The sequence below is a fragment of the Chanodichthys erythropterus genome, chromosome 16, assembly GCF_024489055.1.
Source record: "Chanodichthys erythropterus isolate Z2021 chromosome 16, ASM2448905v1, whole genome shotgun sequence".
Classification (NCBI taxonomy): domain Eukaryota; kingdom Metazoa; phylum Chordata; class Actinopteri; order Cypriniformes; family Xenocyprididae; genus Chanodichthys; species Chanodichthys erythropterus.
In genome coordinates, this window is record NC_090236.1 from 11,190,663 (window position 1) to 11,213,152 (window position 22,490).

The 22,490-nt window shown below is 35.7% G+C and overlaps 1 protein-coding gene across 3 annotated transcripts in view; it reads left to right on the forward strand.

The window, feature by feature from the left end:
• Nucleotides 1-1,843: 1,843 nt before the first annotated feature.
• Nucleotides 1,844-22,490, forward strand: part of creb3l3b (cAMP responsive element binding protein 3-like 3b) — a 33,620-nt gene continuing 12,973 nt past the window's right edge. For 2 of the 3 annotated variants that reach the window (XM_067362959.1, XM_067362962.1), the window contains exons 1-6: nucleotides 1,844-1,995; nucleotides 10,504-10,614; nucleotides 12,398-12,674; nucleotides 15,563-15,696; nucleotides 18,514-18,624; nucleotides 19,041-19,147. In XM_067362959.1, coding sequence (XP_067219060.1) covers nucleotides 1,975-1,995; nucleotides 10,504-10,614; nucleotides 12,398-12,674; nucleotides 15,563-15,696; nucleotides 18,514-18,624; nucleotides 19,041-19,147 — 761 coding nt within the window. In that variant the 5' untranslated portion in view covers nucleotides 1,844-1,974. The remainder of the gene's footprint in view (nucleotides 1,996-10,503; nucleotides 10,615-12,397; nucleotides 12,675-15,562; nucleotides 15,697-18,513; nucleotides 18,625-19,040; nucleotides 19,148-22,490) is intronic. The other variant, XM_067362960.1, reaches the window with a different exon arrangement.

Below are 22,490 nucleotides of genomic sequence, written 5' to 3' on the forward strand. Positions count from 1 at the left end.
AGAAATGATTCCAATTATTGTGTTCTTGTGTTAGCAATGGTTACAAAGAAAGAGCTATTGTGTGGAAAGCGGGGCCGAAAGCCATGGGAACGGAGCGAGGCCCGTGGCGCGATTGCTAATGAGTGTCACCTGCGTGCCACACCGGCCTCGAGTCTCACGGAGGAGCTCCAGAAGGATAAAAGGAGGAGTGACGACAATGAAGGATGTGAGAGGACCATCTCCTCCTGAGGAGTCAACTATGAAATCGTGTCACCACCAGTGCAGAGCTTGCTCAGTATTGACAGCTGGTGGGAGTCAGTGCATCTGCACGCACAGAGAAACCAAGACTTTTGGACAATGACCCGGTGTCAAGAAGGGCAGCAAAGAAGCCACTTCTCTCCAAGGAAAATATCAAGGACAGACTGAAATTCTGCAGAGAGTACAAGGATGGGACAAAAGAAGACTGGTGCAAAGGTATTTTCTCTGATGAAACTTTCTTCCTACTTTTTGGGATATATGGAAAATCGACTCTCCGAAAGAAGAAAAGGTGAACGTTACAATGAGGCCAACAGTGAAGCATCATGAGACCATCCATGTGTGGGGTTGCTTTTCAATGCCATGAATACAAGAGCAACTTCTCCCAACAACCCAGCCCAGGAGCAATTTGGTGATGATCCGTGCATTTTCAACATGATGGAGCACCATGTCTTAAGATAAGAGTGATAATGAAGTTGCTCGGAGATCATTGCATTGAAATTTTGGATCTGTGACCAGGCAACTCCCCAGATCTTAATCCCATAGAGAACCTGTGGTCACAATCCTCAAAAGGCGATTGGACAAGCAGAAGCCCACAAATTGTGATCAACTACGAACAATAAAAGGCAAGAATGGATCGCCATCAGTCAGGATCAGGCCGATATCCAGCATGCCACAGCGAATTGCAGAGGTTATGGAGAAAAAGTGTCAACACTGTAAATATTAACTCTGTGAATGTTTTTGCCAATAAAAACCTTTAGAATTTATGAAATGCTTTTCATTGTTTTCCAGTATACCATAAAATCTACAAATAGTGAACCAGCAAATTTTGCGAAACACAAGATTTATGTCACTGCCAATACTTTCGGCCACAGCTGTGGGTTTTAGAAAAAATCTCAAGAATGTCTCAGACTGTGTTGATTTGCCAAGATACCAGCGCCTTATTCAAAAGCCAAAAAACGATTTCTCAAATAATCTATCCGCATTAACTTTTATAGCTCTTTACTTTCACTGTACAGGTATGTCAGTATACTCATTTGGATCTATTTTTATCCCTTCAAAGACATTTTCAAAGAAATGTAAGACAAAGTTGATACTCAAAACAAAACTTAAGTGTCTTGAGTTGTGAAAGAGAAACCTCTGAGCAATAAAATCTTCCACACTGTTAATGGGTTATTTCCATTTTTTCTAGTGATGTTTGATGTTTGAATTTGAAGTTAAAATTAATTTCAACAAAATTCATAAAATGATCCCATGATGGAAACCAATAAAATATTCTATTTATGAAGCACCTGACTCTACCCTTTAAGATTCTATTTAGAATTTTTCTTAAACATGATACTATCCAATCATTTAAGACTCCATATATAGAAACTTTTTTGAATGCCTGTTTCCACTTAATTTACATTTCATTTAGACAATGATGTCATCCTCTCCTGTTATCATGTTAATTTATTTTGATGAGATCATCATCCCCTCACTGATAAACAGTATGCAGTTTCTTACATGTTTGAATTGACCTGTCAGTCAAAGCCCTCTGAACATTACCAATCCAATTGAATCATAGGCTCATTATCTGGAGTTTATCTGGTGTTTCAACTTTGTCCTAGAGCAGAGAACACCAGAAACACAACTGTGCAGAGGACGGCAGCATACTGACATACTGTGCATTTCTCTCTGGATTTTAGTCATTTTCTTCTGTTTGCTTGTATATCTGAAGTGCACTCTCGTGCCTGGAACATGGCACTTCTCTCAGACAAGGTGAAGTATTGCATATCCTTTGCTTTTACTGTGATTTTCATAGTTTGTGTCATATTGGAATGGGGTCGTTCTCAGGTAACAGTGCCAATTTTATGCTTGATTTTTTTTAAATAATTTCATTTGAAAAGGTTACTGTTGAACCATCTCAAAAGTACCCAAAGCCCAAAGTACCAGGGCTGTGACCGCCATAGACAATGTTGGACCGCCATAACTGGGTGCGTCTTCCAAAAAATTAAATGATTAAAATTCATATATTTTATACACCGGTAGTATCAGTCAGTTTTCAGTTTACAAAGACTCATATAACAAATATGAGTCTTATATATCTATATATATATATATATATATATATATATTGAGAATGACCCAATGAATGTAGTTAAGCCAGATGATCTGAACCACGAGAATAATGTTTGTCTTGGAAGAATTTGATTTAAAAAAAAAAAAAAATGTTTGAGTACATATTGAGATCTCTGGCAGATCTTGGCAAATCTGAGACATTATTGATATCTCTTATGAAACTCTAGTTGAGATATGTGTGAGATTATAGGGCTCTTTCACTTTCGCAAATTTGCTCTCCATTTGTATCTCATCAATCGGGAAAAGGCGCAATCTGCTATTTTGAGGTTTTATTGAACCAGTGTATTTGCTGTGCTTGAAAGCTTGTGGAAATGACAGTACAAACCCGATGATAATTATCTTCTCCTAATTAGTCTAGTTAGCCTCGGCGAGCGCATAAACAAGAATAAAACCCAAGGCTCCTCTCAGAGTTTTTCCATTAACAACAGATGAGGCAGAGAAAGTTGAACAAATCTACGCAATTAGACTAAAACATCGTAATTACCCACTCATCCATGAGAGATGTTTGTTGTGTCAGTGGATTACTTTTCCATCTATAATCTTGATTTAGTACAGCAATCAGTTTATATAAAACCTCCCAAATGGAATTGGAGTTTACAGATTGCTCTTTTGTTGTGTAATATGCTGTGTGTCTGTGTGCACGTTTAGGTTTCTTCGATTTGTTTGATGACAAAACTCAATTACACCCATCTGGCATTGCTCTCATTTGAGGAGTCTCACTTCACAAATATCCTTGTGTCCGTGTCCTCGAAACCACCAGCTATGAAATTGTCTCCTGCTCTTTAGAGGTTGACTCAAGCATGTCGTGGTTTTGTTACTCTTCTGTGCTATTAGGACAAGCCACATAAAACTTTGCTCAGATCAGATAAGCTTATCTTCACTGCAAAACCACATGATCACCGAGCGATGTAGGTCGCAGGCTGCTCGAGAATCCTGTCAATGAAACACAAATAAACTGAGGGTTGAGAGGACATACCCGTCTGGGATGAAAAACGAAGCTGAGGTTTTAAATGATCCCAAGGGTTTTTGGTATTCATTGGAGAAATTGATCTGTTTTGGTATTACCACATTCTCATTCTTAGCACTCGGTATCACAGTTTTCAATTTGGCTTTGTCATACCAAATGAAACCTTTCCTTTAGGAATCTTTCAATAAGCCACAGCCGACCATTCAAGGACAAAGAAACATTTAATCAATCTTTTATCAATGCTGGACAGTAACAAAGTAGTTCGACTTCATTACTGTACTTAAGTACATTTTTCATGTACTTTATCAGAGTATTTTTATTTTGGGAAACTTTTACTTCACTACATTCCAAAGCATAATATCATACTTTTTACTCCACTACATACCAATAAAAACACATTGTTCCTCATTATCTTGAACTGAAGATATCGCCACCCCCCTCTGAGATGCAAGAGCGATGTCCGATTCATGAACGAGTTGATTCTTTCCAATTATTCTGTTGAATTGGTCGACAAATAACACTGCAAATATGCTCTAATCTTTCATAGTAATGCTGCCTTCTGACTAGTCTGACTAGTGCTGGCTAGAATAAATACAGGTGCATCTCAATAAATTAGAATGTCGAGGAAAATTTCATTTATTTCAGTAATTCAACTCAAATTGTGGAACTCGTGTATTAAATAAATTCAATGCACACGGACTGAAGTACTTTAAGTCTTTGTTTCTTTTAATTGTGATGATTTTGGCTCACATTTAACAAAAACCCACCAAATCTCAATGAATACTTCATAAGATCAATAAAAAAAGGAGATTTTAAATAGAAATGTCAGGCTTCTGAAAAGTATGTTAATTTCTGCACTCTATACTTGGGCCTCCTTTTTCATCAATTACTACATCAATGCGGCGTGGCATGGAGGCGATCAGCCTGTGGCACTGCTCATGTGTAATGAAGCCCAGGTTGCTTTGATAGCGGCCTTCAGGTCATCTGCATTGTTGGGTCTGGTGTCACTCATCTTCCTCTTGATAATACCCCATAGATTCTCTATGAGGTTCAGGCCAGGCGAGTTTGCTGGCCAATCAAGCACAGTAACACCATGGTCATTGAACCAGCTTTTGTTACCTTTGGCAGTGTGGGCAGGTGCCAAGTCCTGCTGGAAAATGAAATCAGCATCTCCATAAAGATTGTCAGCAGAAGGAAGCATTTTAGTAAAGTGCTCTAAAATGTCCTGGTAGATGGCTGCATTGAATGTGGACTTCAGAAAACACAGTGGATCAACACTAGCTGATGACATGGCAGCCCAAATCTTCACTGACTGTGGAAACTTCACACTTCAAGCAACATGGTTTCTGTGCCTCTCTTCCTCCAGACTCTGGGATCTTGATTTCCAAATGAAATGCAAAATTTACTTTCATCTGAAAAAAGGACTTTGGACCACTGAGCAACAGTCCAGTTCTTTTTCTTCTTAGCCCAGGTGAGACGCTTCTGACGTTACGTTCTGGCTTGGTACGTGGAATGTGACAGTTGTAGCCCTTTTCCTGAAGACGTCTGTGTACGGTGGCTCTTGATGCACTGACTCCAGCTTCAGTCTTTTTGAAGGTCTCCTAAGTTCTTAAATCAGCTTCGCCTGACAATCTTCTCAAGCCTGCGGCCATTCCTTTCACTTGTACACCTTTTCCAACCACACTTTTTAGAGTGTGCAAGCTGTTATCATCAAATTGAAAACAAAAAAAGTCTGAAAATATTTTACTTTATGTATAATAAATATAGAATATATTTAAGTTTTACTTTTTTAATTAAATTACAAAAGAAAAAAAAAACTTTTTCATGAAATTCTTATTTATTGAGATGCACTTGTATATGGTTCATCAGTCAGTACTTTTTTACTTTTAATTCTACCCTTGTTATTAGCGACACCGGTGGTCATTAAGTGAACTGCAGCCAGCAACTTATTGCTCTTGCTCGAAGTTGTGCACACGAGTAGGTTGCGAGAGACTGAACGCAATGGCGTTGTTATTTTTTGTTCTTTTCTTTGAAATAAAAATAATTTGTAAATACCAGGCAGTGATATACTGTTAACGAACATCCAGACATCGTCCACGCTGCTGAGAGAGACGTTTAGACGAATGTGTAACCTATGTAATGTGCACTTTCCTCTCTCAGTAACAAAATAAACAAAAATGACAGCGGTGAAAAAGCAGCAGTTAATCTGATCATAATGATGTGTACGGTGTCATCTTGTCGACAGGAGAGGTAGGCCTAATTAAAACTGCACTGATAATTTGATTATAGGGTATTTGAGACTATAGACATATCTGGCTATGTGAGACTATAGTTTGAATTAATCGCTTTTTTTTGCATGACACATTGACATTACGGTACAGAATGGTTCTTTCGGTATTATATGAACATTGTGTAAGCACTCATTTAAAGTGTTGTTGAACAAAATTGAGGCTATCGGTTGCGTGTGTAAACGTCACATCCTTTCGAATTTCCTGGCAAAAACGACCCGAGAACTTCACATAAAAATCAGTTTACAGGCTTTCATATATAGACAACCTAGGAAGTTGGGGAAGGTCTCACTTTTTTAAGTTTCGTTACAAACTGTTCACACATATTGGCAATAAAAAAAGCGATTAATACATGATTTTTTTTTTTTTTTTATGTATAAGTACATTAAGTACTTTTGTACTTTTACTCAAGTAAAACTGAAAATGAGTAGGCCTACTTATACTTTTGCTGGAGTAATATTTTAAAAGGGTATCTGTGCTTTTACTTACTTGATTTGTGTAGTCCACCACTTTCTTTTATAGCTTAGGACAGTTTTTGCTTATATTTCAATTAACATTTAAATTACTTCACTAACAGTGATTGTAAATTAAATTATTACATTGTTAGCTGTGTGATTATATATGTACATTTCTGAAATTACATAATTTGGACCCTGTCAACTCTGATAACAGATCACTCTAAATTATAATGTTGACATGCATTTTCTGTAAAGCTGCTTTGAAACAATATGTATTGTGAAAAGCACTATACAAATAAATGTGAATTGAATTGATTTGAATTTCAAAAAAGTATCAACTTTGTCTCAGATGGTTTTTGTTTGTTTGTTTTTAAAGTCATGAGGGCATTGTTGAATCTCTTCTAAAACTCTAGACGAGAGATCTGTTTCCTAGGAGAAAAGTTAGAGACTAAAGTCTTTATTTGATCTCCTTTCAGTTTTATTGGTGTCTGGAAGAAACAGTTGAGATACTGAAGAGATACATTTAATATAGATAACATAGCTCAAATCATTTTGGCAATTCATATTAAAAGTTTTGACTGCAGTTTTTGATATAATCTGTTCACACTTTAAAACATTGCTACTGACATCTCAGTTTTGAGATATTTACTGTATTACTGCAGCATGTTTTTCATAAGATAAATCTGAGAGATAGGAGATTTACAGTATCAAACATCTCGATTTTATCTAAAAAAAAATCTAATTGCTGTCTGCAAAAAGCAATTGAGATCAAATTAATAGATCTCGTTAATGATTTTTCTTCCCCAAGGCATTAACAAAATGAAGACTTTGTTTGACCAAGTTATAGTCAATTTTAGAAGTGTATTGTGAGAAACTGTTGCTAGAAATCAGCTTAGCAAAACTACACTGCAAAAATGATTTTCTTCCTTTTATCTTGTTTTCCAGTACAAACATCTAAACATTCTTAAATCAAGACAAAATTACCTGAATCAAAATGACATAAGCTATTATTTTTTCTGAAAATTGTATCAAAATTATGCTTAAAACAAGAACAATTTTTTTTTAAAAAAAGTAAAATTGTTCCCTTTAAATTAAATTTATTTTTCTGCTAATGTGGCATATATTGTATTTTTTTTTATTATTTATTTATTTATTTATTTTTTAGAAAACAAGACTTAATCATTTGGCTTCTCAAGTAAATGTATGTTGATTTAAGAATGTTTAGATATTTTTACAGGAAAACTAGAGAAAAATACAGAGGAAGAAAATCTAGTGCAGTCTAACAACCTAATTTAATTCTGCACAGATAGCTAATCAACTAAATCTTAAACAGAAAACCAATAAAACAGAGATTCAGTGTGAATCCAGTGCGTTTGTGATGCTGAATCAATGCTCTGGTTCTCAGCAGACTAATTGCTCTGGGACCAAGTTTACTTTCTCTGGCAGAGGGAATCTTTCAACTCTGGTACATCAAGAGGTTGTTCAGAGCATGAAATTCTTTTTATTTTGTATTTATCTTCTTTTCTGAGTTAGCAGAGCTGAAGTTGAACTTGCTTGGAACAAGTCTTCTTCACATCATCAACATGTCAGATGTCAAGAATCCATCTTGGTTAATGGGTTTTTGTGTCATTGTGCTCATTATATCAGGTGCATGGCCTGGCCACATGGATTCATTCATCATTTGTGACACATTTGATGCCATCCTGTTACTTAATGCTGTAACCAGGCTTTCTGTCAGCTGTGTCACAAACAGCCAGCTGTGTTTCAAATGTCATATTCTTTACCACTAACCACAAGCGTTCTCTGTGCTACAGCACTAACAATGATATTGCAGACTTTCAAATGAATACTTAATGCCAGCCCGACGGACCTTGTTAAACTTTAACGGTCGGAGCAGCTTCCTGCCTCATTCTTTAATAAATTGTGAAATTGGAAGATTTACATTCAGGACCCCAGACATGTGGAAATAATGAAGACAATTTCTGAAGTGTGTTTGCCAGAACTTAACCGTAAAAAATACAGTAGCAACGTAAAAAAAAATCTGTTAAATTTACGGTAAAATAACGTATTTCATTAACTGATATAATGTTAATTTACCAATCTAAAGAAGTACTAATATCTGTTTTGTACCTTTTATAATACACTGACAGACACCAAACACAGCGGTGATAAGAGTCACATGATGAATCAAAGTTCATCACAAGCAGCTTTTCCACAAGCTGAGAAGGACAACACTAACATATAGAAGGTGCACACAGTGTCATTCACACACACACTAAACACCATCAAGGTAACATGCATGACATTTTAAAAATGCAATAAACATTCATTTAACAACATTAAATGTAACATAAAACCCTAATGTACATAACAGATTAGAAAAAAAATGAGAAAAACTAAGAAGAAACAGAGTTATTTCAACGAAAATATATCAAATGTGAAGTTTCACGCAGGGAATTGTGGGAATGTCAATTTACGTTTTTTCACTGTAAATTTTACAATGAATTGTTATTTTTCACGTCCAAAAACTGTGAATTTAACAGTATTTTACCGTAAAATTACATTAAATGTACCGTTAGATCTATTACAGTTATTCACCGTATATAGTACGGAAACTTTCTGTAAACCAATTGACAGTTTTTCACCGCAGCATTTTTACAGTCTTTTACTGTTAAAATCACGGTCATTTTTTACAGTGTATGATATTTTTCTCCCAAGAACAACCCCAGTAATCTCACATGTGTCTCCTCTAAAGTTTCTCAACAGAGTCTCAAACTGTGCTCAGATTTGCCAAGATACTTGGGGACTATGACAATGGATTCGTCTCCATTCATATAGGCTACATTTGACGTTAACTCCACATTTTGCCCTTCAGTCCACAGTGAGATAATGTTTTTGTGAGATAATGTTTTTTTTTTCTTCTTCAGTTTATGAAGGTGCTGTGAATTGAATCCCTAAATATTTTATTTTAATTGTACAATATATATGGTATTTTGTTTGCTGTGAAATCTAATTAGTTAGCCTTTAATAAAAGCATGCAAAAAAGTGAAATAGGAATAGTATGTTGTACTGACAAAAACTTAGTATAGTTCACTTACACGAGAGTTCTAGTTACTTAAAACTTGATAATTTACTTTAGATTTACTCTTCAATTAGTATAGCTACCATTGTGCTATGCATGCTGAATGTTGAAATCTGTGTGACTCAAGCATGATCAATTGCAATTGTTACAAATAAAGAGGAATTATATCAGCCCCAATAAAAGTTACACAAGGTGTTTATGACATAAGTGGTAGAAATAAAATGTTAAAAGATCATTAATCAACATGAAAAATAGATTAGTTAATGATTTGGTAAGTTATGTCACCTTTTAAAAGCAACCTATGTATTATTTCCCTTTCTTTGAAACCAAATAACTGTGATTTCTTGTTGCATCGATATGAAGAGAATTACAATAATATAAATTAAGTTCCAGGTGTCCAACCAAATGGAACACTAATCACCATAATGGTGAGAGCAAACAAAAACATTTTAGGAAAATCAACATCAATTTATAAAGCTTATGTGATGTTCTTTCTAATTTTTAAGTTGTATTGACAATTCAACATTGAAGATGACTTTGGGAAATGAGTGATTGCAACTAGAGAAAGAAACTGTAGAAGTGGAGGAAATGAGTGAAAAATCTATTAAGAATTGACCTGCTGCTCTTTTTCTAATTTTCTTGACAAAATTGCACTCAAACCAATTAACCATAACTTGGGTTTTCTGAGTAAACAAGGCATAGTATGTGAATATTACAGATTAGGCTACTAGATTTTTATAATTAAGTTAAGACATTAGGTAAAGTTACCTAAAAAGTGTTAATTAGAGCACTTTAATTAACTTTAACACATTAATACAGATGCTGCATCTTTGCGTACAGCATGTTTTCTCACCACCAACTCGGAAACTCAGGGCTTAAAGAAAACCCTGAGCTTCCCACTCTTTGTTGTGACTTTGCAGTGATATTCATGCACATTCAACTCATAATCTTTCTGACATGACTTGAATGCACCAAAAGACAGAACGCCATTGCTTTTGTGAACAACACGTGCATTAAATGCTTAAAACTTGAAAGCTTTTTTTTGGATAAGATTATTACCTAAACCAGCTAACATGGCCACTAAAATGAGTGACAGGTTGCCCCGCCCTCAGGCCAGTGAACACATCTTCAGAGAAGAGATGTTGCTGCAAGAGGGAGGAGACGTTATTTTGATAAAGATTACGAGGGACGTGAATAAAAAAATGATGTGCAGGGATAAATTATCTATAATAAACACTGTAAAAATACATTAAAAAATGGTGACTTTATTGTGTGAAGGCACCTAAGGACATGACTTACATTTGTTTTTATCCCACGTATCCTCCTCCTTTTCATCTTTCTTCTACATCTCAGGGTTATTCTGGGATTGAACTCCTAGACCTGCTCCTCGAGCCTCATAAGGTCTCTCATATGGAGAGCGATGGTGACCATGACAACCCAGCGTGGTCAATCACAGATCAAAGCGTGAGTGAAATGCTGTTTGATATTTGTGACCTGAGTTTATCCGATAAATTGCAAGACATGCTTCCTACTGAGAGCACACTGGGAATATTTTATTTTTAGTTATTTTAATTAATGAGGTGCCCTGAAAATCTTCTTGTAAGCACAGTGACAGCACTTCACATGTCTGACCCAGATTTGACTTTGACAGCTTCTGTGTGTGTGTGTGTGTGTGTGTGTTTGTATCTGATATGACATTGTTGTGTATGATTCCAAAACCTAGTGGACCTTTCAGAAGATTTTTAAATATTTTTGAAAGAAGTATCTTCTGCTCACAGAGGCTGTATTTTTTTTTTAAATACAGTAAAAACAGTAATATTGTGAAATATTATTACAATTTAAAATAATTGTTTTCTATTGAAATATATTTTAAATTGTATTATATACCTTTGATAAGAAGCTGAATTTTCAGCATCATTACTCCAGTCTTTAGTGTCACATGATCCTTCAGAAATCATTCTATAATATGCTGATTTGCTATGTATCTATTTAAGAAAGCATTGCATTAGGAGTGTTTTTATACTTTAATTTCACTTGAAATGTGCTGTTACTTGGGGGAAATTGATGGGTGTCAGAGTTGGTTGGGTTAATCTGTTAAATGTGCCAAGGGTGCAAGACAATACTGGGGACAGGCAGAAAACATGTACCACTGTTGAGCGATGAACAGTTCAAGACAAAATAGGACTTATTAACTGATCTAAATACAAACATTAAATCTTTAAAATTTCAAATCAATATTTTTATTAGTTTAAGACTAAGAATAAGTTTATTTAGCAAGCATTGACAAAATGCACTTAAATAAACATTTTTGGACAGACATTTTGTATCAAAATATACATTCAAAAATGATATATATTTTTTTATAATATATTAAAAATGTAAATATTTGTTTTCTTATTTTGTGTAAATATAGATATTTTTATAGAGGTAAAATTTAATTCTCTTACACTTTTAAAAATAAAGGTTCTTTACTGGCATCGACGGTTTCATGCAGAACCTTTAACATCCATAGAACCTTTAATTCCACAAAAGGTTCTACATAATGGGAAAAAGAAGTCATTTCAATTTTTTTTAAATGTTCTTCACACTAAAGAAAGAGGTTATTTTAAGAACTGTTTTCTAAAATGCTCTTTTGGGAACCAAAAATGGTTCTCCTAGCATCGCAAGTTTATGTTCAAGTAAATGTAACATGAGCTATTGTAATTTAGAGAAAGAGATGACCTATCTGCAATGTTTGTGTATCATAGTTTTGCATGTGTGTTTTTTACGGAAGAGGATTAGTGCCAAGCAGTAATAAAAAAATAAAACCATCTTGAGATTAAAGTTGTTAAATTTTGAGAAAAAACTCGTTAAATTTCGAGAAAAAAGTCGAGATAAAATGTTGAGAATAAACTCGTTAAATTGCGAGAAAAAACTTGTTAAATTTCGAGAAAAAAGTTGAGATAAAATGTTGAGAATAAAGTCAATAAATTATGAGAAAAAAGTCATTAAATTACGATTACAAATTTGTTAAATTATGAATTTGTTCTTATAATTTAACGACTTTTTTCTCGTAATTTAATGACTTTATTCTCAACATTTTATCGCGACTTTTTTCTCGAAATTCAACAAGTTTTTTCTCGAAATTTAACAACTTTAATCTCGAGATGGTTTTATTTTTTTATTATTGCTTGGCCCTAGTCCTCTTCCGTAGTTTTTGCTATGACACAGATGTGTATAATAGTGTTTTCTGTTTGTATCCCTGCAGATTCATGGTGAAGGTGTTGTTGATAACTTCCTGGACTCCCTGCTTCAAGCATCCAACAGCGTCATGCCAAAGCCCTGCTCTCCTCTCTGGGTCCCCTCACCCTGTGACAGTGGAATCAGTGACGACCCGTCCGAGCACCTGGACAGCCCGCCGCCGCCCACCAGCCCACTCTTCGACTCCATCTTCCTCCCTCAGCATCCTCATCTTCTTCCTCAGCGTCTTCAGCAGCAGGCTGCACATGCCACAAACATAGAGCCTGATATCTCCATTGATCTGGGTGAGATTTCGCTCTTCAAACAGCAGTCCCACCAGAATCTCACCAGACTCTTTTTGATTGGAACACCTTGCATGAAATAATGATCAATTGTTTTTCATTTTGCAGTAAAAACAAAAAACATCAACAATCATTATGTAAATACAAATTTAAAGAGTACAGTTAGGGTGAATATACACTAGAGTTTATGCTGCATCAAGGATGCACTAAAGTAGAGATGCACCGATGTATCTGCCAATTAATCGGATATCGCCGTTAAAAGCAATTATTTTCACTATCGGCCATCGGCATGATCAGGACCGATTATATTCTCTCGTTTTGAATTTAGGACAAGTTAACATGACAATAATGCATTAGTTTTAGTATTATCCTTTTAGTTCCTCAGTCCAGACTAAAACGTAGAGGCGATCAAGCTTTTTCTGTGGTTGGGCCTTGATTATGGAACAATCTACCACTTGAAATTAGAGTGGCACCTTCCCTATCCATTTTTAAGTCTCTTTTAAAAACACACTTGTTTGATCTGGCCTACCATACACCCATTCTTATTTCATTGTATCATGGTCTTGTTTATCTGTCATTTCTTTGGTTTTAAATTCACTTTCTGTTTTATGTGTTCACAGTTTGATTTTAATGTACAGCACTTTGGTCAGTCTTGTGGATGTTTTTTAAATGTTCTTTATAAATAAATGGTCTTGAACTTAATGCATTAACAGTTAAAAACAGCGATGTTAAAGCAGGCTCTATTTGACCCTATGAATCACCCGTAGTTTAAGCCAGGGTTGCCAGATCTGTGTTTTTTTTCTTTCTACCTCCCATCCAATAATCACAAAGAGCTTTGTGTGTTTGTTACTTGTGATAAGAAACAAGTCTCAGCTTTCAAATTCTGTCCATTTTAACATGAAATTCAAATAAATGGCATTTAGATGTGCTTAAATGGGACGTCACAGATCACAGTAGTGCCTCAGTTCAGTCTTTTCGAGTAACTCGAGTCTTTTCTTCCACAAGTTACAGTGCAAAAAAAAAAAAAAAAATGCATGAACATCAGAAGGTACAACTTACTGAAATTAATCATGTTTCATGTAATTGCTCAATCATTGTTTAAACTGCAGACAGACATCAAAAAACAATGTGAACAACATGTCGCTTAACGTTGCATTTACCTCAGGAAAGTTATCCAGTGTTCACAGTTGGTTGGTTAGCTATATAAAAAACACTAGAGAAGAGCTATAATAATTATTTATGTATACTTGAATGCATTTGTCATGAAGACAAGTGTTTATGAACACTACCTTATGTGCAACTGATTTGCATACAAACATTTCAGTTTTTATCTGAGAAATCAAGAAATCAACTCAAGTGTACTGTTCAAGTGTACTACCCCCTGATTTTGCCATATTTGCCATTTATGAGGCACATTTGCTGTAATACAGCTGCAAAAAAATAATAAGATCAATTTGATTAGACTGTGATTTATGTAACTTGATTAGCTGATATTGACTTGCTTAATTTTTGAGTGGAAAATTGCAGAAATAAGGCAAAATTGCAAGCTGTTTGCAAGTAGTGTTGGGATTGGTTGCATTTCCTTTTATTCTTTCAGTCACAAAAACCTGTAGGGCCTGCAAAACCATCAGAACACACAACAGACATTCATAGCTTTCAGAGTACAAAGCCTGAGAAAATGTAGTGAACAGAGTCTGAACAGAGTCAGCAGGAAGGCACTTATAATTCTGAGCCAGGCAGGAGAGGCCTGTGATCTTCCTAGAGAAAGCAGACCATAAGGGACGTAAGTTTTACTTATTGCATCACCGCAGTGGTGGTTTTCCTCCACTAATGCAGGTCTGTTCTCACCAAAAATACCTGTAATTTAGTAATTGCAATTTTTTTGACTCGAGCCAGTAAGCAATCACCTATCAACCTCTCGCAACACCCTATCAACCACCCAGAACAGCAGCAACCACAAAAAAAAATGTGACAAGAACTGCTCAGAACACCTTAGCAACTACATAGCAACATCCTAGAAACCACCCAGAAATGTGCTAACATTCTCTCAGAACATCTTAGCAACTGCATAGCAATGCACTATCAACCACCTAGAAAAACAAGCCATTGGAACACCTTAGCAACCGCATAGCAAGGCCCTAGAAACCACCCAGAAATGTGCAAACAACCACTCACAACACTTTGCATCACAACACTGTAGAAACCACCTACAATATCTTGGCAACTGCAAAAGCAACCACCTAGAAAAACAGCCTATTGGAACACCTTAGCAACTGCATAGCAATGCCCTAGCAACCACCTAGAAATGGGGTAATGATGACCCATTGTAACATCTTAGCAACTGCATAGCAATGCCCTAGCAACCACTTAAAAAATCAACCCACTGGAACACCTTAGCAACTGCATAGCAATGCCCCAGCAACCATCCAGAAATGTGCTAACAACCACTGAGAACACATTGGAAATTGCACCACAACACCCTAGAAACCACCTAGAACATCTTAGCAACTGGATAGCAATGCTCTAGCAACCACTTAAAAAACAACCCATTTGAACTCCTTAGCAACTGCATAGCAATGCCCTGACAACCACATAGAAATGGGGTAACAACACCTTGTAACCCCTTAGTGTAAACAACCATCATAACACCTTGGCAACTGCACAGCAGTGGTCTAGAAACCACCTAAAATGTGGTAAACTCCCAAAACACCCTAACAACTATTTTCCAATGTCTTAAAAACGCCAAAACTCTATCTACCATATGGCAATGTAATAACAACCACTCAGAAAAAGAAAAGATCTTTTTTGTCTGTTGTTCTTCAGACAGAATGTGATGCAAACGCATTTCGTGATGTAAAACGCTCCTGTGTTTGTGTGTGTTGTGTGTGTAGCAGATTGGGAGGCCTGCCTGTTCTCTGACGGTCTGACAGACTCTCAGTGCACGTCAGCAGTGGCGAGAACTCAACCAACCCCCGTTTACCAGCTCACCATAAAAGACCTGCTGCTCTCCAACATTGGAGAACCGGTGAGTACTGACAGAACACAAACAGACACCATGTTGTGTATGTGACTAAACAGTCCTGCTGTGACATTCAGTGTGACACATACTGCTGAGTGTGACATCCACACTCAAATAGAGAGAGAAAGCAGTGGAGATGTCAGATTTCATACTGGAAAACAGGAGATGTGGAGGAAATTGGGAAAAAATATATGACAGAGAAAGAGAGAAACGCAATGGCTCGAAAACTTAGCAAGTTACAAGACCTAGACAACGTTTTAAAGCTTGTAAGTAAGAAAACAAAATTAAAGGCAGCTTTGCATGCGTTGTTCACTAAGAAGCAAATCCCAGAGTGCATTCCAACAAACAAGGTCAGTTTTTAAAAAAAAAAAAAAAAACTAATACTTCTATTCCACAATATTTATAATGTTAATAAAATAAATTTTTTGGACTATTATTTCATATGTCAGGCTTTACAGTTTTTTTTTTTTTTTTTTTTTTTTTTAAAGTTGCCAGCCACTGCCAGCGTTTTTGATCATTTTAAAGGTGCCCTAGATTGTTTTTTTACAAGATGTAATATAAGTCTAAGGTGTCCCCTGAATGTGCCTGTGAAGTTTCAGCTCAAAATACCCCATAGATTTTTTTAAATTAATTTTTTTAACTGCCTATTTTGGGGCATCATTAACTATGCACTGATTTTTTTCAACACGGCCCCTTTAAGAGATGCGTTTCCTCTGCCCCACGAGCTCTCGACTATACATTGCATTTACAAAGTTCACACAGCTAATAAATGGATCTTTGTCAAGATGTTCGTCATGCCTGCTGTATGCATGCTTCGAATTATGTGAGTAAAGTATTTATTTTGATGGTTACGTTTGATTTTGTGTGAGTTTGAGGCTATATGCTTTGTGGCTAACGTCTAATTCTACACTGTTGGAGAGATTTATAAAGAATGAAGTTGTGTTTATGAATTATACAGACTGCAAGTGTTTAATAATGAAAATAGCAACGACTCTCGTCTCCATAAATACAGTAAGAAAGATGGTAACTTTAACCACATTTAACAGTACATTAGCAACATGCTAACGAAACATTTAGAAAGACAATTTACAAATATCACTAAAAATATCATGTTATCATGGATTATGTCAGTTATTATTGCTCCAACTGCCATTTTTCGCTGTTGTTCTTGCTTGCTTACCTTGTCTGTGCACAGATCCAGACGTTAATACTGCCTTTCCTTGTCTAATGCGTAGAATGGGCTGGCATTATGCAAATATTGGGGTCATACATATTGATGATCCCGACTGTTACGTAACAGTCGGTGTTATGTTGAGATCCGAGTGTTTTCCGGAAGTCTTTTAAACAAATGAGATTTACATAAGAAGGAGTAAACAATGGAGTTTGAGACTCACTGTATGTCTTTTCCATGTACTGAACTCTTGTTATTCAACTATGCCAAGGAAAATTCAAATTCTGATTCTAGGGCACCTTTAAATCAACATTAAAGCAACATTTTGAACAAAAAGATGAGAAAATCACATTTTTTTCCCAAAAATTAAAGTAATCACTTGTTTCTGCTCCTTTTTGCATGTGTTTTGATCCAGAAAGTAGCATAATAGCGCCCCCCCCCCACCCCTACCGTACAACAGTGAAAATCAGAATCGTTGTCTCATAAATGACAGAAAATTCCATCAATGGCAGGGAAGTATTGTCTCAAAAAATGACGGAAAATTCCGTCAAGGGCGAGGAAGCGTTGTCTCAAGGAGCGTTGTCTCAAATGACGGAAAATGATATCAAGGGTGGGGAAGCGTTGTCTCATAAATGATGGAAAATTCCGTCAATGGCATGGAAGTGTTGTCTCATAAATGATGGAAAATTCCATCAATGGCAGGGAAGTGTTGTCTCAAAAAATGACGGAAAATTCCGTCAAGGGTGGGGAAGCGTTGTTTCAGAAATTACAGAAAATTAATGGTTCGGAAGCGTTGTCTCATAAATGATGGCGATTCTGTCAATGGTGAGGAAGCGTTGCCTCAAAAATTATGGAAAATTCCATCAATGGCAGGGAAGTGTTGTCTCAAAAAATTACGGAAAATTCCGCCAAAGGCGGTGAAGCACTGTCTCAGAAATGACAGAAAATTCTGTCAATAGCGAGGAAGCATTGTCTCATAAATGATGAGAAATTCCATCAAGGGTGGGGAAGCGTTGTCTCATAAATTATGGAAAATTCCGACAAGGGCAGGGAAGCATTGTCTTAAAAAATGATGGAAAATTCTGTCAAGGGCGGGAAAGCATTGTCTCATAAATGATGAAAAATTCAGTCAAGGGTGGGGAAGTGTTGTCTAATAAATGATGGAAAATTATGTCAAGGGCGGGGAAGCGTAAAGAGTGCATTATGAAAGAATGCCCCCTTAGAAAGCAGCTGCCTGTGTAGACAACAGACAGTGAGGCAGCTTAAGAGTGTTTTTTTGAACAGATAAAAGCATGTTGAGGATGGAGAGGGCAATGTGTTCTATCAAATATAGCGTAAACAGCTCATCCTCACACTGGTAATGACTTTGACCTGTAAACATTACTGGGCAACATAAATAGAGAGCTGTTAGTGCATAGCGCTTTAATACCTCCACAGATGCTGTTTCACTGTTTGGGTTGATGATGCATTGGATCTGATTTATGCATTGTGATGTATGCTGCATAAAAACAAACAAAAACACTTTCCTGAATTCCTGAAGAATTTCTTGTAAAGTAGAGTGTCCTTAATCATAATCCTAATATATGCAGTTCCTACAAATTTGAAGGTTTTTGAACAAGAGCATGAAATGAAATGTGTGCTTCTGCGTCTAGACAAAACCCTCCTCCCAGCAATCCCAGCAAGAACTGATTCTCAATGAAGATGAGAAGAAACTTTTAGCCAAGGAAGGAGTCAGTCTTCCCAGCCAACTGCCTCTCAACAAGGTACGCTGAACACACACAGGTTCCCCCTGAATTAGACCAAGGCCACGTGGCCACTTGTAATAATCTATCCATGTCCTACACGTGTCTCTATATTTTCTGCCAGAAGACCGATCAGACATCAGCAGGGAGTAAAGAGGCTTTTATAGAGGCTGAGATGAAGGAAGTCAGTGATGAAAGGCGGCTTTCATCGTAATAACACCTTCTTTTCAGCCGCAGAGGTTTTTCCCTCTGTGTTAGGATAATGGATAATGTCATGATTAAGCTGATTTGATTCAATTCACGTGTCACCTACTTCAGACCTTCCAATAAAATCTGTATCAAAAAATAAATGTTAAAAATGTACTTTTGTGCTACCTCAATTCAACGTGAATTCCTTTTAACATTTTGTCTGGCTTGTTCTCTCATGCTTTTATTAGTATGAAGAAAAGGTTTTGAAGAAGATTCGAAGGAAAATCCGAAACAAGCAGTCGGCACAGGAGAGCCGCAAGAAAAAGAAGGAATATATAGATGGACTGGAGGGCAGGTGAACACACACTATACCCTCATTCACTATTTCATACATTAGTCCACTAATGTAGTTCACTTGAGGGAGTGAATGAAAAAGTGTACTCGGACACTAAGTGCACCGCAAGAGCTGTCACACTTGGCTCATTTGTGCTTGCTCTATACATGGAGCATATATATACAGCTATGGAAAAAATTAAGAGACCACTCCAAGTTCAGAAATCAATGTTAAGTGGTCTCTTAATTTTTTCCATAGCTGTATATATAGATAGATAGATAGATAGATAGATAGATAGATAGATAGATAGATAGATAGATAGATAGATAGATAGATAGATAGATAGATAGATAGATAGATAGATAGATAGATAGATAGATAGAGGATATTAGGGCTGTCAAAATAACACGTTAATTTTGATTAATTAATCTGAGAAAAAAATAAGGCGTTAAAAAAAACGCAGATTAATCCATTCAGTATTGACCTTTGAACCTGGAGCTCTATCTGTCTTCAAAGTAAGCACCGTCTTTGCACTCTCTCTACCTCACACATAATAATCTAAGTCAACTGACACAATGCTAAAAGTTCGTAAGACCGAATTCATGTCTCACGAGGCGCATTCGGAGAATGTTTTTCCTGAATAACCGTTGGGTGTGAGTAGAGCTCAAAAGAACGTCACCTCATCTTCTCTGACAGGCGCCCTGCAGCTGACATAAACCACACTTTCAGTAAACAAAAAGAAAATCCTATCCAGTGGTGAAGTGTTTTCTGTGTTGACAAATCTTTTGCGATGTCCTAATAACAGTCGCGATTCGCACACAACGCGTCAACGTCCGCTAATGTCCAATTCGCGACCTAATGACTCATTTGAACAGATTCATTTTAATGAATCATGACAACAACTGATCTGTCCACACAGTCTATAATGAATCATTTACTCGAACAACTCTGAAATGAGAACATAAGTATGCTTACCCCATTTAGCAAGAGTGGTTAGTAAAATTAGCCTTAATAATCCACAATATTTTCAGGTTATTTAAATGACAATGTGTAGTAAATTAGGCCTACCTATAAAATCAGTTAGTATAGACTGGAGTGAGGTGAAACCAGAGCAAAGCAAGTTGTTGTTAGCTAGGTGCATTCAATTGTATATGGTAGAAAATTATATTATTAGTTAATATAACTTCTAAATGCTAGTTTTTATTACTTTTCAAGTTTAGCAAAAAAGCATCTTCTCTTACAAAGCTATAAAATCACTTTTTTTTTTCTTTTTTTTTTATGCAAAGAGGGCAAGAAAGAATTACAATTACTTTATTGTCAGTATCGGGCTCGCAGATCATGTGGGTAGGGCACTTTTTACTGTTTGTGTGGATGACCATGTCTGTCACCACCGAAGACCATTTTTGACCCAGGAAAAACCCTGCATTGATTCATTTGAATTGAAATATTTAATACTTTCACAGCAAAAATGATGTATGCAATTAATTTAGATTAATTAATCACAGAGTATGTAATTAATTAGATTAAAATTTTTAATCGATTGACAGCCCTAATATAGATATGTACATGAATGCAGACCTTATTTCTTCAATTTTAGCTTACAATTTTTTTTTTTTATTGCACATATGTAGTATGAGAAAACAGATCTGAATAGATACACTACAATTCAAAAGTTTGGGTCTTTTTTTCTTTTTTAAAAGAAATTATTTTTTATATTCAGAGAGGACATACTAAATTAAAGTGACAGTATAATCTTTTACACTTTTACAAAAGATTTCTATTTCACATAGAGTAAATGCTGTTCTTTTGAGTAAATCAGCATATTCTGAAGGACACTGAAGATCGAAGTAAAGATGCTGAAAATTCAGCTTTGCATCAGGAATAAATTACATTCGAAAATATATTAAAAAATAAATGATTTCAAATTGAAATAATATTTCTCAGACTCTTGAACGGTAGTGTATATTGTGAACTACTGTATGTACCTGTCTTGTGTGCCATCAAAGCATTTACCTCCGACATCCAGTTTGTGGTACAAGTAGTCTGAATGAATGAATATGACATCAAAGAAAAACTCATTACGAAGTAAACTCACAGTAAAGTTGAAATTGAGGTCGAAAGTCATTAAAAACCCAGGCTCGAACTTATCTTAACTTGGGATCAAAGGAATCGTATATCCTCCGAGAGGCTGAAGAAATGATTTAGAACACACTGCTCCACAAATTTCGGTGCATGAAATTGGCCTTTAAGGAAGAGCCCGTGGGTTTATCTGTCCAAAGGACAAACTCATTCCACAGCAGGCACTGCAGTCACTAAAAGCACCACAGCCATCTTGCTGTTTTTTATTCACGCATTCACACTTCGGTCATGTGAATTTACACATACAGTGGGTTAAAAACAACCCACGTTGGGTTGAAAATGGATGAACCCACTGGTAGGGTTAAATGTTTTATTTTACACAACTAAAAATTACTAAATGGTTGGCTTAAAATGAACCCTAAATAGGTTGGAAATTAAAAACCAGACACATAATTGCTGGCAACAATTGTAATCAAAAGGTGAACATTCACTCTAAAATAATGCTGAGTTAAAAACAACCCAAGTTGGGTTTAAAATGGATAAACCCAGTGAATGGGTTGTTTGAACCAGTGATTGGGTTAAATGTTTGTTACCAACCTACTGGGTAGCTTGGTAACACTTTACAAAAAGGTTCATTAGTTAAACATCAGATAATGTGTTAACTAACAAGATCTAACCATGAGCAATACATTTGTTAGTGTATTTACTAATCTTCGTTAACATTAGATAATGAAAATGCAGTTGTTTGTTCATGTTAGTTCAACTAATGTTAACAAGATTTTAATAATGTATTAGTAAATGTTGAAATTAACATTAACAAAGATTAATAAATGCTGTAGAAGTGCAGTTCATTATTAGTTCATGTTAACTAATGTAGTTAACTAATGAACCTTATTGTAAAGTGTTGCCGGTAGTCTTTTTTAACTCAATTATTGTTTAAATATGACATTTATTAATATGTTAAATAAAAGGAAATTTATTAAGTTTAATGAATAATAATTAAACAAACATCAATAATAATTATATAGTTAAATAAATCAAAAAATTTTTAAATTGCTTATTAATAAATGATCACCTTTTGATTATTATTGTTGCCTCTAGTAATAATGTCTGATTTTTAATTTCCAACTTATTTTAGGTTCATATTAAGCCAGCCATATAGTCATTTTTAAACAATAATTGGGTTAAATAAAACTGTCAGGCACACTTAACCCAACCACTGGGTTAAACAACCCAGTTGCTGGGCTTGTCCATTTTCAACCCAACTGGGGTTGTTTTTAACCCA